The 18,066-nt window shown below is 43.3% G+C and overlaps 1 protein-coding gene across 1 annotated transcript; it reads right to left on the bottom strand.

Moving 5' to 3' along the window:
• Positions 1 to 1,612: 1,612 nt before the first annotated feature.
• LOC311033720 (EH domain-containing protein 1-like) lies at positions 1,613 to 17,915 on the bottom strand. The gene is made up of 6 exons (XM_084041330.1): positions 16,950 to 17,915; positions 10,697 to 10,794; positions 6,438 to 6,679; positions 5,122 to 5,292; positions 3,396 to 3,560; positions 1,613 to 3,084 (listed from the first exon to the last, which is right to left on the bottom strand). Exons 1-6 carry the CDS (start codon positions 17,336 to 17,338, stop codon positions 2,548 to 2,550), a joined length of 1,602 nt encoding a protein of 533 aa, XP_083897456.1. The 5' UTR covers positions 17,339 to 17,915; the 3' UTR covers positions 1,613 to 2,547.
• Between the last annotated feature and the right edge of the window lie 151 nt (positions 17,916 to 18,066).

Genomic DNA, 18,066 nt, shown 5'->3' with positions numbered 1-18,066 from the left:
GGTGAGAACAGAAGGGTTGGCAGATCTGTCTCTTAGTAGTGTTGAAGTGTTTTTTTTGTATGTTAGCCTTTAGTTAGAAAAGTAGAAATACTCCAGCATTTAAAGCTGCTTTATGTAACTTTCCTGCTCTACCCTGGATGTCTTTTAGATCTTTTGAGTTCTTCAGTAGTTTAGCCTTCAACATTTCAGAGCACACCAGCAATGAACTATGAGAGGAGTGGGACTTGAACATGAACTCTCTGTGCCAAAAATCAGACCATTAGACCACCACACCATCACTCAGTTATTTATTCTCAACATGTGCCCGTTAGCACTGTTGAAGTGTTCCTTTGTATGTTTACATTCAGTTAGTAAAGTTGAAATACTTCAGCATTTAAAGCCTCATTATGTAACTTTCCTGTTCAACCCCGGATTTGTCTTTTAGTGCTTTTGAGTTGTTCTTTGTAGTTTAGCTGGGCAAAGCTGGCAAAACTTTAAAGTACTCTAGCATTTGGTTCAACTACAGATGGCCTGGGACTTGACAATGGAAACTCTCTCCTGAAAGACTGAGGGCCCTATCTTGTGCGGCGCCTTATCCCTTATGCCCTTATTAGGCATAATACAAAAAAATACCTTATAAAATACCTCTAGTTTGAATGATAATGCAAAGACCAGCAGGTGCAGCCGGTGTATAAGGTGGATGTAAGGTGAAGCCTGCAGTGCAGCCGAAAGCATATAGGCTACTAATGTACAACATACTACACACAGTCTGCTATTTTCAGCCGACTATTTAGCATCTACTAAGTGGTAGGGTTGCACTTTGGACACACTAAAAAGTAGCCTGGGATCAATACCATTTTCGGGTTTCTGATTCGGTCTAAACCATATCACACGGCTAGTTTTAGAACGAATACCAGGCTTTCCTCCGCGGTGGAAAGACTGGTGACGCGAGGTTAACTATAAAAAGTAATTGGCATACTATGTAGGCCTATGTGGTTTTGGACTCAACCCTGGTCTAGCCTATTTCAATATATAGTAGCTGCAAGGTTTCAAGTTGAATTTTGCCCTCGCTGGCTAACATCATGAGAAACATCCCTGTCACTGTTCTGTTCTATAAAAGTATTGAAAATTGGAAATACTCCAGTAAAGTTAAAAATACCTAACAATAGTACTTAAGTACAGTACTTGAGTACACGTAAGCCTACTTGGTACTTGAGTAGCCTACATGTAAAGCAAAAATACCTAACCATTGTACTTGAGTACATGTACTCAGTACGTAGTTACTTTCCACCACTTACTATTGCTGCTTGGTTTGACAACCTACAGAGGGCAGTATAGGATATTTTATTCAAACAAACAAACGAGAAGCTCTGGGTTTGTTTGTTTTGTAACCCATTAATGTTAGATTACATTAATTGTACTTTTTTTTTATCCAGGTGAGGGAGATTTGCAGTCCAAACAGAGTACTGCAGGTGGATTTGTGGAAGGTCTGCTTGGGTCACAATGTTTGATTCTAATGAAATTTAAAAAAAGAAAATTAAAGCTTAATAATCTCAAAAATATGTCCAAATAATAATAACATTGAAATGTAAAGGTTAAAACTTCAAAATAAATAAATAAACCAAAAGGACCCATGGTAAATATTTCCTTTTTATTTATCTGGCAAAATAATGAAAAGGGAAGCATTTGGAAACATCCTCAAAGTTAACAGTCAGGAAATACAAAAATATAGATAAAGCAATTCTAACTGCTGATTGGATTTCTCTCCTCTCCAAATTAAAAAAGGGGAAAAAAGCTATGTTTCTTTGGATCAACATAATATATGGACTGTATACTTATCAGACATATTTTACACAGGATGTACAAATTTGTGTCCAAATCATGCAACCACTGACCCTCCAACATGAATCACTTGATCCAGCATTGTCCTTCCATCAGCTGGCAACTCAAACCTCTCCTTTCATTTGTCACATGACATAATTCTTCCATAATGCACACATAAACCCCCCCACCCATTCCCTCCCTTATCCTCTGACCCTCCAGTCCATCTCTGGTGAAAATGATCACAGCAATTCCTCCTCACGGCGCGTTAGGAAGCCTGGAGACCGACAGCATTTTAGCTCAGAATGCTCATGGCTCATTTACGTATTTGCCAGCCTAGCACGGTGCTTAGGTGCAGTTGATAGAGAAGGCCTGAATTGGATATGCATTAGGCCATGGACCCCATTTGAAAATATTTTGTGGCAGGGGCCCCCATAACATAAGATTTTCGCTGTTAGATTAGATTTAGTACAGAATTCTACAACTGTCTATGTGTAGTCGGGTGTGGAGAGAGAAACATCTAATAATCTATTGATCTGAATAGTCATTTTTATAGATTCTCTCAGTAGGCTAACTTCTAGCTGGTGAAATAATTATGAAATTATACTTATCCTCGTACTGGGGAGCCCCTGCAACCCCCTGAATGACCCCTGGGGGTCTCCCGATCCCAGTTTCAGAACCACTGACCTAAGTACAGCGCAAGGCTGTGACACGGTTGGTCTCCAGGCCACTTGTCTCTGCTCTGGATCACTCGTCCTCCAACACCACCCCACGCTTGGATGGCGGTATCAGGTGTTCAGGCAGCTTGTCAGGAAGCTCATGACCTTCCAGCTTAACCTTGATCAGATGTTTTGCGAGGGCAAACTCGTCAATATCGAGGAAGCCGTCTTTATCCACGTCTGCCAGCTTCCAGATCTTCCCCAAGACTATGTTGGGGAGCTTGGACTTCACCATCTCCTTCTTGGCCGTGGTAATCGACACTTTACCATTGATGGGAGAGAGAGTGTTGAAGATCTCATCATATGTGGGCTTATCACGGCCCACCACCCACTCCAGCTCATCAATGCCCTTGTTGGCCCCCTTGCCATATCCGTGACCGAAGGGCACGCTCATGGTCCACTCGAAGGCTCCACCCTTCACTACCTGGCTGGGCATGTTGGCCTCCTCCTGGCGAACCATGGCCATAAGGCGGGAAATGTCATTGGCCAGCATGTCCTCCACGGCTTCCAGCAGTTCGGGCTTCAGCGGTGGGAACTTGGCGAAGTCCTGGCCCTTCAGCAGCTCCTAAAATGAGGGAAAGGAAAGGGAGGGATTGAGGTAAAAAACAGGAATTGGTGATGGAAATAGATCTGTCTTGCCTGGCTACCAAGGGGAGTAAGTGCACAAGGAGCAGGATTTCCTGACACCAGGAAAAATAAATCTCATCTCCATCCTGCCCTGGAGGGGGGCAAGGGGAGGAAGAAGAGGGCAGAGAGGGGAGCAAGTGTAAAGGTTGGAAGTTCATTTTACTCCAAAACCAATATCGGTATATTTCACAACACCACTCCCTTAGGTACAAACTACAACCCCTGCAACTTGTTTAAATGTCATCTCACCTGCATCTTGATGATGTTGGGGAAGTCTCCAGGTGGGATCTGGTGTTCCTTTTCAATCCTCAAGTAGATTTTGCCCAGGTTGGAGATAAGCTCCTTCTTTTTGGAATCCTTCCCAAACACACGGGGCATCTCTTTCTTCAGGGAGGTGATGATATAGGCTTGCACCTGGACAGCACATCAAACCACAGATTGACACTTTCCCATTGCTTTACATATTCAACAGAAATAATAAAGACGGGGTGAATAACAGCATAGCTCCCATCAAGTGGAACTCAGACTTCATCTGGCCAGTCTATGACATCAGAAATCTCAGACGGTACTGTATGACATATAGCTCCATATTTGGGATAGGGTTCAGCCCAACCTGACTGCCATTCTGCTCCATCCACTATAAAATCAAACCTGGGGCGAAGCTTGGGGCCATTCCGGGAACAACACAAGTCGTTTCATTTATATAGGAATATAGTATACGGCACAAACGTGCCAAAGGTCTGCCAATAAGTTAAGCCAACGTGTAGGGTTAGCCAGGCACAAACGATATGTGACACTTCGCCAATCCGTAAAGATGGCGGTTTGGGTTGGCCAATCAGGGAAGGCGAAGCATACAAGCTCCCAAACACACCAAGACTTTCTGTGTCTTTCTCAGACCTGTGTGCTGACAGATACAGATATTCATGACATAGGTGTTTTTCGGTCCTCGGGTCATACAGTATGAGAGAGACACACACCAACTTTGAGACCAAACAGTCAGATGCATTCAGAGTTATGCCCGGGACAGACAGACACACACACACACTGAAAGAGATGAAGCCGTCTATGAGAGCATCTGTCTTTTCCGTCTGTCCAGAGATAATCTCACAAACCGCTGGTAGGGATGTGTAAAAGTGGAATTCGATTACTATAATTCTATTAACTAGACCATACCCGGTCGGTGCAGCGCATCCGTGGGGGGATATGCGCACATGATCTGGCAACCCGGGAGGCAGTTTGTCCCATAGCTGGGCAGCCGCAGCTATGGGACGACATTCTTTGACACAAAAACGCTAATTAGAAGCTGGGATTTGATTAAATTGAAAAACGGGCTTCACAGTTGTGTTCAGATGGTAATGGTCAATGGCTGTGTGCAAAATCAGAGCAATTGGTCCAGCCAGTGAGGAGAACCGGGTAGCTTCACCACCACCACTACAAACGCACGCACAGAGGTTACTAGAATTATAGTAGGATAGTAGGATAATGATTATTTGAATATTTGGATGACAATATAGCCGTTGCAACAGAATTATTATCATTTTTTACAAAGAAATTAAATATTCAATTATTCTGACCCATCCCTAACCGCTGATCAGCGCCAAATTGATTTAGCACACTGTCACTAGGCTAACATTCCACTTTTTGAAATATTTAACTAACTATTTTTAAAGGAAGTTAATGGGGCTCAGATTGCGCAAATCTGGGCATGGATAGACTCTTTCGGAGCCTAGCCGTCAATAGGGAAGTGAAAGGCGGTTGAATAAGAGTGAAACCTTTCCCAAAAACTGAGTTATACGTCATAGACGGGCCATAAGAAGTCTAAGATCCACATGAAGTCACGCCGTTGTTGTCCAATGTCCAGACTTGTTTTACAGACGGATACAGTGAGAGAGACAGAAAAGGCAGGGGAGAAAGGGGATAACATGCAGTAAAGTGCCTCAAGACGGATTCAAACCAGGTTGCGAGAAGGACTAACCTTGGCGAGGCGCGCCCGTTTAATGAGGTCATTAAGCTTGCGAAGCGCTGCATTGCGTGGTAGGGATTGGATGTCCAGAAACAGGTCTTGCGCCTCTGCTTCAAACAACTTCCTGTTGTCAGGGACCAATAGCGGCTGGGCCCAGAATGAGCCAATATACACACGTACCACCTGGAATAAAGTTTGACAGTTAGATTACTCCCCATCAAGTTGTCATTTTCAGTCAACACCCCCAGGGGAAGGAAATTCTTGACATGGGTCTCAGGCATGTTGACGCCACTGTCCAGTTGAGGTATGTAGTGTAAATGGCTACGAAAATACTTACGTGTACCAAAAAAAAGACACTCAGGATGTCAAGAGATGTACACAGGATGGTCAGGTTGACAATAAATCAACGCAGAATAATAACAAGCACTTTTATGCACAGTGTGCTCGCGTAGAGTGGGTGTGCAGTACACTGCTCTTCCAATGTCAGTGAATAATTATCCAGACCATCCAAAGGTTACAGTCTGGGTTTGGTTTATGATTATCACTATAGTCCAAACATTAACCAAACTAATCATAAGACATGGTAGGCCATGTGATTTCACATGATCTATATAAATTAATATGTGGTAATAAAACCTGTAACGCTGCCACTTCACTTGAATTGTCCACATTTGGGAGCTTTCCAAACGTCCTACACTTGAACACCTGTCACATCAAAAATCTGGTCCAGGACGACCCCTCTTATTACAATTGCTTACCTTCTTCTTTTATCACTGTACCCTTGAGCAAGCCTATGCACTAAAAAGGTTTTTTGTGGCCGCATTCTTCCTTCTTAGAATTGACAGACTGCTGACAATGCCCTGTCACACCTTCGGTGACCTCACCAACCATGTGCAAATTGTTAAGTGAATATAACAACTATTCCCACAACTGATTTCACAAGGCACAAGCTTGTATTCATGGTAGAGAATTGACACCAGTTCAACACTGGTCAAATATGGCTGCGGAGGTTACATACTGTGTATCCTTTGCTAGCTACTTTATCACTGTTGTGCAATTATCAGTTTTTGTGAAAATTAATGTAGCTGGCGAAATTGTACCTTCATTGTGTTTAGCCAACAATACTACCCAGACATTGCTGTAGAAGAAAATGAAGGATGAAAATATAAAACTACAGCTGTTTTCGTTTTAGAAAATTGAAAACACGTGCCGTTTTCTATTTTTGTGTGTGAAAAAACAACATCGTCATCTGAATAAAAGGGGGGAAATGCCATGGTTTCCCTTTAAAAGAACTCTGCCTTAGAAGAACCTAAAAGAGGGGTGCCTACCTCAGGCGTGTTGATGATTTTTCCCAGGGACCACATCAGGGCGCCATAGACCCTCATCAGCTGCTGTGTGCTGATCTGGTCGGCCTTATTGAGTACCACACGCATCTTGTCCTCGTGGTTCTTCAAGGCTCGTATGACCTCGGAGAACTCGTCAGAGATGTCCAGCTTATGAGCGTCAAACAGGAGGATGATGCGGTCTACACGCTCAGCGAACCACTCCAACACGGCAGCAAAGTCATACCCTAGAGGTAGAAAGGGGCATAATTAGTGTTTTTATCCCCCCCAAGAGCTGAACATAGAGCAGTGGTTCCCAAACTTTTTATCTCAAGACCCAAAAGAGAAGTTTTATGCCTCCCTGGACCCAAACTAGTGAAAATAGCAGATCTACAAGCTCACAACACGTCGCACGTAGATCTTTTTACTTCTTCTAAGTATTTGTTCACCCCTCTAATGAATTAATTTTTTATGGAATTCTTTTGAAAAACATTTGAATTTGTTTTGAACTTTTTTTGAAAATCTTTTGAAACAATAATTAAAAGACAAAATTTAGGAAACAAAAAAATAAAGGGGTATTTACTTGTGACCCATAACCCACTGTTTGGGAAACAGTGACATAGAGCATGGCGCTGATTCACTGTCAGGACTGCAACTGGCATTGGTTAGGAATTTATTAATTGTAAAAACAAGTTTGGGGTTTTCCCCTACTCACTTGTTGACTGGCATTTGGTTGTCATCAACTTGAAAGAAAAACAATATATTTTCTACATAAATCAAGCTCTGCAGCAGCTTACGTAGCTAGTTTAGACCCATTTAAGCTTTAAATATAACATTGAAGTCGGTTCACTTAAGGAAGGTGTACGGGCAGTGGTTCTCATACTTTTTAATATCAAGAACCCCCATAACTCTCAGATTTAGTAAGAACCCCCACAGGGAACCCAGAGGGTCCCTGGACCCCACTTTGAGAACCACTGTAATAAAGTAAACAGTATAAGAACTGTGTCTGAAGCCAAGTATGCTACTGTCGCTATCCAAGCCTCCAGAGGAGGGGCGCAGTATCACTAAACCTTCATATTGGCGAATACATGGGAGACTTTGTAAAGATGTTTATGTGCCAAGTCATGTACATTGCTCTCCCCCGTCTTCTCTTCACCTTACAGTGGGTGTATTTAAATAAGAGTTAAGATTAAATGGAAAGGTACATTCAAAAGGGAAAAGAAATGAGGGATAGAAATGGAGGACAAAGAGAGATAAGGAATTTGAATGAGAGATGGAAGAGGTTTCACTACAAAGTGCTTGTTTAGAGATGACTGAAAAGCTATCACTGTGATACTTTTGTAATGCACTTGTCGCCACAAATGCATTACAACAGGAAATGACACACCCACGCATGAGGTGTTCTACAAACACATTGCTAACCTATTCAAATATACTATGCACTTACATGCCTTTGGCCAGTTCTGAAAGAAGAATTGAAACAGTGAGAAAATGATAACACATCATTTTTCTGAGCATACCTCATTTTATGGAGTTGGGGAGAGAGAGGGATAGAATTATGGTTTTGATTAGTGTCTGTATCATCTGATCTGAGAAGAATGCTCTTGGTCTAAATATCTAAGCTGCCATACAATCAGTGCCAAATCTGCTGCACATGCATTCCAACAGACTGAGCTTTTGTCTGTGCCAGTGAATGTGTACGTGTGTGTGCCTGTGAGAAAGAGGAGGTAGACAAAGAGAAAGGGGGGAAGAGGGTCCAAAGTGAAAATGAAACCAAGTGAGTAGAATCAAGTCTAGTGAAAGAGAAAGATGTGCAGGAGTACAGTAACAATCCACAGAAAGAGTCAGGGAATATATATGAGTGAGTGAGTGAGTGAGAGAGAGAGTGAGAGTCAGCGAGAAAGAGAAAGAAAAAGAGAAAGGGAGAGAGATGTTATGGGGATAAAAGTGGAATTTTGGAAGTCCAACATTCTTGTGGGACACAGCTGAGGACATTCCCTGCTTCTGTCAAATGGCTGCTTTCAACACACATCCCTGTGCGGGCAGACAATGACAGCTGCTCCTCTCTCCCTACGGTCTGGTATCTCCCCACTCTGGCCCCTGCTTTACTAAAGACCACATTGACAACTGCTAGCGCACACACGTGTGCGTGTTAGCCAGGAATGTGCCCATACAACTTTTTCATCTAACCGATCCAAATACATGACCATTAGAAATTGGCTGCTACTTTAGTGCTGATCCTCTCAATTATATTTTGTGAACAGCCTGCACCATTTGTTAAAGAAACACTGAACAATATAACTCATTGTTACTGTGGTAATAGAGATAAGTCTCAACGTCCTTTTATCAGTGGAAAAAGGTGTGGCAACAGTGGTATCATATTTTCCAAATGGTGTGGCATCATATTCTCCAAGTGGTGTAATTCTCTTACTCATGCCATTACTATGTTTTAGTCTGAAATCAGCCCCATACCAGTACATTCCTTGTAAATACACACACAAGCCTGTCATACATCAGCTGAACAATCCAGTCAGCCATGTTTATAGTAGACATATGGTACAGTATGCCTGTGGAGTACAATACTGTATCTGTGTTTATACAGAAACACAGACAGATATGAAGATAGTGTGTGTGTGTGTGTGTGTGTGTGTGTGTGTGTGTGTGTGTGTGTGTGTGTGTGTGTGTGTGTGTGTGTGTGTGTGTGTGTGTGTGTGTGTGTGTGTGACGTGCAATGAAACAGGAAGAGTGAGAGAACCTGTGTGTACTGCATGGATGAGTGTGACTCCAAATGTATGCCTGCACAGTATCTATCTATATATCTGTGTGTGTGCGTGTGTGTGTGTGTTACGTGCAATGAAACAGGAAGAGTGAGAGAACCTGTGTGTACTGCATGGATGAGTGTGACTCCAAATGTATGCCTGCAGAGTATCTATCGCGCGCGTGTGCGTGCGTGCGTGTGTGTGTGTCTAGGTAAGTGACAGAGTGGGGACTGTGTGAGTGTGTTAATATAGGAGAGAGTGAGTATGTATCAATAGAGCCATAATTGTCTAAGGTATGTGGTATTCTCTGGCATCAGGTTACTTCTCTTTCTACTGAGCCTCAAAGTCTGGAAAGGGTCACCTCAGCGTACACAAGTCACTGCAGACTCACACACTTCCTAGTGTGGCTTATCAGAAGCCACTTATGCACGCTGACACTTGTCTGTTTACAGTCGCTTCATTGGCCTTTCAGGGTCTAAGCCAGAGATCCTTCATGCACTTTCTCTTGTCCACATCCCTGCCTGCTATGTCCTTTGCATTCTCCTTCACCTCGTGATTCAGTCCCTCCGTCTCTCTTATGCTTATGAGAAATTTGAGTCCATAAAGAGCGTATTGACTGACTATGTCGGGCCACTGTTTTTGGCTACACCTCTGCATTACTCAGCTTACCCTCGCCAAAGTAGAAAAAAAACTGTCACATCATGCTCTGCAACAGTATGTAATGTGTCCTCTGTAAGAGGACACATTACATACTGTTGTAAAGAGCAGGTACAAAAAGCAGAAGTCTATGTTTACTTCCCATGATACCTTCTCTTGCCATTCTGAAAACTCAGCAACATAAAAAGGGGATGGAAAATGTACTCCTGGTTGAAAGAAGGGGTGTCAGAGAAAGATGACATGTTATCACATGTCCTGAAGAAACCCAGGATGTGGCAGTTATGCAGTCAGCACACTGAATGGCAGAGGGCCTGTAGCCTGTAGTGACACTTAAGTGACCCTGGAAGTGAAGGAATTGTTTCAGTGAGTGAATTATTCTCTCTGGAATAATTTATTTCCTGAAAATACCAGAAAGACAAAAATAGAGAGAAAGGTACGGAGGGAAAAAAAGATACGACCAGGACAGAAGAGTGTGTGTGTGTGAGTGAGTGAGTGAGTGAGTGAGTGAGTGAGTGTGTGTGTGAGAGTGAGAGTGAGTGACAAGAGGAGAGATTATGATGACAGAGTGCATTTTCATGGACAAAATACCAGAGAGAAGTGCAAAACAAAAGAGAAGACAAGGAGGAAGGGGGGAGAGAGTGTGTAAAAACAAGAATATGTAGATTGTTGAGTATGTTTGCATAATGGAACATGTTTACTCTGGGCCTCCCTGAGCATATGTGACTGAAAGGCTTGGGATCAGGTGTGTGCAGATTCTTGAGAAGTAGGTATACAAATACTAAGGAAGGGTTCCGTGTGTGGTGTGTGAGAGAAAGAGCGAGAGAGTTGGCGTGCGTGTGTTAGAAATACCTCTGCTGATCCTCTGTTTCTCCCCTGAAAGGATTCCAGGAGTATCGATGATACTGATGCTCTCCAGGACTGCATTAGGCATCTGGGCACACATGAACCTGGTGGGTGGGTAGGGGGGCGGAGTGGGGGGGGGGGGGTCAGAGATGCGAGAGATAGCACGAGAGAGAGCGCAACAGAAAGTAACAGAGCGGGAAAGGGAGAGAAGGAACATGGGTGGGAGGGAGACGGGAGACAGAACCGGTCAGGTGAGAATGTTGATACACAAGCTTGGCATTAAAACAGACCTGTCCGCTTTTCACTGATGGTTGGCTTGCAGTGGAATGAATGACTGCACTAGAAAAGACAACTGGAGCACAAAGGGCCCTGGCTTCCTGTGAGATTCAGTCCCGCATGAGTTGTGGAAATGGTGTTTCCCCTTGAAACTCCATGAGGCGGTGGGGTGGGGGCTGTGCATGAACTGAATTAACACTCACCCCTGGCCGTTACTTGTGTGTAAACTAGGACTATATATGAATGTGATAACTGTGTCATATTTGGCGCCATGGAGACACTGTTACAAAGTGAATATTGGGGAAACATGAAAGTCAGTAAGTCACCCTAAGTACAATGGTTTCAATTCAGCTCTGGGGTTTTAAACTTTAAAAGGCTAAGCGGGGGTGTGGCATTGTCCAGCTGAGAACACGCACACACAGATAAATCGCATGTTATGAATGATGAGCGGGCTGCAAAGAACCTTCAGAGTACCGTACTGAGGACAAAGAGGGCGATTGTAAGACCAGCCCCACGCTTCAGAGTCCTCCTCGCTCTAGCGCTCATTCAGTCACTCTGAACTAATATTCAAAACATAAGCTTAGAGACACAAGGTCAGACATGGAGAACCCGGTCTTTACATTCCTGCGGCAACCGCAGTCAGGAAAGGCAGGCAGGCAGGCAGGCGCACGCACACACACACGCGCGCACACACACACACACACACACACACACACACACACACACACACACACACACACACCACAACCTCTAACAGAGGTCTCATACCACATGCAGGGAAAGGGGGAAAAAATCCAACGACAAACAAAAAGTCAAAGACATTTGAGAGCATGCATGTATATAGTGATCCTATACATAGTATTTTACTGCAGTGAACCGTCCTGCCAAATAAAACAAAAACATGTCGTTTTTTTCCCTCTGTCTCTCTCAGCCTATCGGTTTCGGGAATGATATCCAGTCGGAATCTTGGCTAAGGTTTTCCACTTAGCCATCTAGCCCAACATTTTCCACACACAGCCTCCAGCAAAGACAAAAACAAAACAAAAAAAAACCCTGTGATGAACTCTCCAGCAGAATACTCGGAAACAAGAGACTCCTGCAACGCACTGGGGCAGGAGAATCTCCTACTGGCTGAACTCCCATTCTGTGGAAATAATGTGAGGCGAAAGTGTGAAACCCGCCCCATTTGTGGGGCCGGGGTGCTCGCATCCTGGACAGGGTGAACATTCTGTGTCATACAGTCATGTGATTGGACATCGGGCTCCACTTTGACATATGGGGTTTTCCTTTTGTACCCTACCCCCTGTCCTATGACCCCCTCCCTCGCGCCGTAGACACAACTCTCCCAGGACAAGGGGAAATAGGCTGGCTGGCGTTAGCACTGAGGACGTGGACAGAGAGATTGCAACTACAACGCTTTTCTACATGTTTGCTTCCTGTAACATCTTGATGTGTGTATTTGTGTGTGTGTGTGTGTGCGCACGATGCACACTGCTTTTTCTGTGTGTTTGTGTGTGTGTGTAAGCCCCTATCCGAGTAAAGTTGCAGAGTCAGAGTCCTGGAATAACAGCCTGCGAATGGGACAGGACGGATCAGGACAGTGCAGGCCTGGGGTGGGCCAGAGCGGATCTTGCACTCTGCTGACTCGGGCCTTGCTGGCTACTGGCTCACAGAGAGCAGTCAGCGCACACAAACACACTATGGGGGCCCACAGCCTGCTCTGCCACACAGAGTAGAGGGCAGGAGGGGTATCAAAGAGTCAGTAATTTATGCTTTGGCGAAAAACCTTTTTTTCCAGTTGACTTGAAATATTTTTTTTTGTTTTCTTTATTTCTTTGCAAAAGCGTAAATTAGGATTTAGCCTTTCTGATCTGAGGTCTGGATCATTGCGATTGCTGTGGGGGGGGGGGACCCCAAATTAAAACTATGATGATATATTTGAAACTAGTGGAAAAACATGGAAATTCATAAAGTCAACCATCAGCATCCAGGTTTCTCAATCACACGAGTGCTATATTGTATATGTGGAGATCACCTGACCTAGCACTGTTTACTCTCCTCATAAATTACTGCTTCTGGTATGTGCCAGACCTATCAAGGTCCGGTAGTTAAAGGATAATCTGCAGGCTGAATAACTATGGTTAGAGAGCTGCATTATAGACCCATCATCATCATCATATAACTAGGCCCAGGGCCTGATACAATTCCGAAAATGTATCATGATTTCATTTCCCCCCCAAACCAGCAAATTATCAAATTGACCCTAGTTATTCACTATCTAGTTTTATGTGCAAGGAGATGCTCAGCCAAACCATACTTGGAGGCCAATCTAACAACTGTTGGCCTTGTGTAAGGAAAATGGAAAATTACAGAGGCACAGACAAAAACAGCCTAATTTAAAATGTGGTTCAATTTGCATGCAGTATGTAGGCCTACATTATAAGGTTATATGCCATCATGTCTACAGTGGTTATGTATTGGGACTCCACATACGGCGCTGTACAGATACCATACATCTACAACTGCAGTAATACTAACATCTTACCCAGCATGATTTACAATAGGCTCTTTTAAGTCCAGTGTATGACCATTGGACCCTCTATTTTGTGCCTCTGACGCAAAAAAAAGGCTGAATTCAAAGAAAACCACAAGTCCTGTGGTACCATGTGATTCAGTCCAACAATTTGACTAGGGGGGCTACAATGGACAATAGCCTATATTTACACAAGTTGTTAGCTGCTTCCTTCTGGGGTCTCTAGCAGGGGTGGGCAGCATTTATTTCCAGAGGGCCACACTATCTTCGATAAAATGAGTGAAGGGCCACACATTCATTGTACAATTGAATTGAAACTTGAAACACATACTGTAAGTGCTGAATGATGTTGAAACTGCATGAATTTGGTAGACATGCCAGACTACATTAGAATAAGGTCCTTGCTTTCACAACAACAATGTTCATCAACAAAATGTTGATCTTTCTCTTTCTTTTTGTATCACTCTGGTGTACTCTGTACGAGATTACAATGAATAGATCACATGAAACAATCCACGTCAATGCCGTATCTTATCTTATCTGATATGCACCTCTCCATAGGTCACTGATAAAACACATTGCATTCACATCGCATTCATTATATGATGAACTCACAGCAGACTGTTTCACTGTTACATTGTAAACATACAACATTTGAGTACATACGGATGGAGGAATGCAGGTATGTACTCAAATGGCAATTATGAATTAATATTAATTGGAGTTTAATTAATTTGTCTCAAAACCCGTAACATATGGCAGCCTTTTAAAATGTAGATATTTTTTTTTTTAAATTGGGGGGGGGGGGGGGGGGGCATTTCTCTTTTTTTTATGACTTGGCGGGCCGGATTGAGATGGTCAAAGGGCCGGGTCCGGCCCCCGGGCCGTATGTTGCCCATGTGTGGTCTATAGACTACTAAGGGATGAGTTATGAATTGTGTGGCTGTAGTCCAGGGGTGGGCAGCATTTATTTCCAGAGGGCCACACTATTTTCGATAAAATGAGTGAAGGGCCACACATTCATTGTACAATTGAATTGAAACTTGAAACACATACTGTAAGTGCTGAATGATGTTGAAACTGCATGAATTTGGTAGACATGCCAGACTACATTAGAATAAGGTCCTTGCTTTCACAACAACAATGTTCATCAACAAAATGTTGATCTTTCTCTTTCTTTTTGTATCACTCTGGTGTACTCTGTACGAGATTACAATGAATAGATCACATGAAACAATCCACGTCAATGCCGTATCTTATCTTATCTGATATGCACCTCTCCATAGGTCACTGATAAAACACATTGCATTCACATCGCATTCATTATATGATGAACTCACAGCAGACTGTTTCACTGTTACATTGTAAACATACAACATTTGAGTACATACGGATGGAGGAATGCAGGTATGTACTCAAATGGCAAATATGAATTAATATTAATTGGAGTTTAATTAATTTGTCTCAAAACCCGTAACATATGGCAGCCTTTTAAAATGTAGATATTTTTTTTTTTAAATTGGGGGGGGGGGGGGGGGGCATTTCTCTTTTTTTTATGACTTGGCGGGCCGGATTGAGATGGTCAAAGGGCCGGGTCCGGCCCCCGGGCCGTTTGTTGCCCATGTGTGTTGTAAACATAAAACATTTGAGTACATACGGATGGAGGAATGCAGGTATGTACTCAAATGGCAAATATGAATTAATATTAATTGGAGTTTAATTAATTTGTCTCAAAACCCGTAACATATGGCAGCCTTTTAAAATGTAGATATTTTTTTTTTTAAATTGGGGGGGGGGGGGGGGCATTTCTCTTTTTTTTATGACTTGGCGGGCCGGATTGAGATGGTCAAAGGGCCGGGTCCGGCCCCCGGGCCGTATGTTGCCCATGTGTGGTCTATAGACTACTAAGGGATGAGTTATGAATTGTGTGGCTGTAGTCCAGGGGTGGGCAGCATTTATTTCCAGAGGGCCACACTATCTTCGATAAAATCAGTGAAGGGCCACACATTCATTGTACAATTGAATTGAAACTTGAAACACATACTGTAAGTGCTGAATGATGTTGAAACTGCATGAATTTGGTAGACATGCCAGACTACATTTGAATAAGGTCCTTGCTTTCACAACAACAATGTTCATCAACAAAATGTTGATCATTCTCTTTCTTTTTGTATCACTCTGGTGTACTCTGTACGAGATTACAATGAATAGATCACATGAAACAATCCACGTCAATGCCGTATCTTATCTTATCTGATATGCACCTCTCCATAGGTCACTGATAAAACACATTGCATTCACATCGCATTCATTATATGATGAACTCACAGCAGACTGTTTCACTGTTACATTGTAAACATAAAACATTTGAGTACATACGGATGGAGGAATGCAGGTATGTACTCAAATGGCAAATATGAATTAATATTAATTGGAGTTTAATTAATTTGTCTCAAAACCCGTAACATATGGCAGCCTTTTAAAATGTAGATATTTTTATGACTTGGCGGGCCGGATTGAGATGGGTCCGGCCCCCGGGCCGTATGTTGCCCATGTGTGCTGTAGTCCATAGTTGAGTTCAGTCAAGCAGAACAAAGCGTGTTTAAATCTAGGGCTAGGCTGCTCTTTGAAATGGATTGAGTCCTGCTTTTGGGATTGATTTATCTTCCTGGAGCATAATATTTGCCAATACAGTGTTCAAAAAGTGAAAATACCACCCACTTAGCACTCCAGGCAGGCTAAAACTAATTCTAAATAACTGAAGGAATTTAATGGTATATTGTGTGAATTAATCCTAATTGCCAAGTAGGACTGTGTATTAGCAAGGACATCATGATACAATACATGATGATATACTCAACACAGAGCAAAAATGTATAAACAGAGCTACAAATACAACTTAACTTACTGCATACCACGTGGGTACTAGACCAGTATGATAATACTGTAAATACAACACATTATAGGATAATAGATCACAACTAGCTTTCAACACAGACACTCGGGTGCACATACACTCGGGTGCACATACACCATTAAAACAGCATTTAGCTGTCGGTGTCCACACTTGACCTAACACAAACGTATCCTAAAATCATCCTATTCAATCAGCTATTTGATAACTATCTAGCTAGCCAATTCCAGTGTCATCCCTACCTCAGCTGGCATGATCCTCTCTCCTAGGTATGGGAATAAAAAAATGAGCCTAGAGCCTACACCTAGAGTCACTCTAGGTGTAGTTTGTGATGTAAATAGCATCTGATCACTCAGGACTAGTACTGAACACAAAATGGCAAATAATTATATCAACATTACATGTTATTCTATCAATATAAAATGTATAATTACTCTATTGCTCTGGGTGTTGTCCTATTAATGCATCCTAATCCTACTGAATTAAATGTTTCAACTGCGGCGTGGGAACTTAATTGTCTATTTGTTCTGCTTTACCTGTTGAGAAACGAGTTCCCGAAGACGTTGAGCTTGCGGAATGGCTTCTTGGGGTCGACCACCAGAGCGTTGCCCGGTATCTTCCCCTCCTGTTCGCCGTGCATCACCGCGATGAACGAGTCCGTAGTGGGCTCGGGGCCGATCCGCATGCCGGGGAAGTCCTGCTCCATCAGGTGCCGAATGAAGGTGGTCTTGCCGGTGGAGTACTGGCCCACCAGCAGCACCATGGGCTTGTTGTCGAAGTCGGCGTCCTCCAGCGCCGGGGAGTGGAAGTCGTGGAACCGATACGCGTCCTCCAGAGGGAAGAGTTTGTTACGGTAGAGCTTCTTCAGCCCCTCCGACACATTCTGGAACAGCTCGGGGTCTTTCTTTCCGTTCTGTCTGAACATGGTGGTGTTTTTTGTCCTGTTACCGGAGGTACAAGTCCTTCAAAGCTCCTGTGAACCGGGTTCAATTGCGCGGTGTGGTTCTTCTTGTCACACCGTGTCAGGAGAGCAGCTGCCTGGTGGAATGAAGTGACGCTAAGGGCGAGGTCTTGGAAGTTTGTGTGTCCCCACCCTCCCTCTCTGCTCACACACACACAGCCACACACAGCCACACAGACCCTCCTCTCTGCTGCTCACACAGCCACACAGAACCAGTCAATCGTCCGGAGAAGGACACCCTCTTTTGCTTTGCGTTAGCTAGGATAGCTATAGCTACAATATACAAACACAACCACAATACACAACCACACGTAACTTCGAATTAATCTCGTCCACAAATAACTATAAATGATTAAGTATAGTCAATTTAACCCTGGTTCTGAGAGGTTAGCTTGCTGTGCTACTACCGGAAATGCACCCGGGCATCAAATTATTGCGACAAAAAACGAAATATATCCATGTATTCAAGGCTTCATGGGGTGTGCAATTGATAACTTCCCAGATTTTTGGTGTTTGCAAAAAGACTGCTTTCAATAAGCTTGTAAAAGTTGACCCTCCTTCGGTCTAGGGTGGTCATAGCTCAGGGGTGGGCAGCATTTATTTCCAGAGGGCCACACTATCTTCGATAAAATGAGTGAAGGGCCACACATTCATTGTACAATTGAATTGAAACTTGAAACACATACTGTAAG

Source organism: Gymnoscopelus microlampas (assembly GCF_963454915.1).
Source record: "Gymnoscopelus microlampas genome assembly, chromosome: 18".
In the NCBI taxonomy this organism is placed as follows: domain Eukaryota; kingdom Metazoa; phylum Chordata; class Actinopteri; order Myctophiformes; family Myctophidae; genus Gymnoscopelus; species Gymnoscopelus microlampas.
Note: the sequence above shows the minus strand (reverse complement) of the source record. Positions and strands in the feature narration are given on the sequence as shown.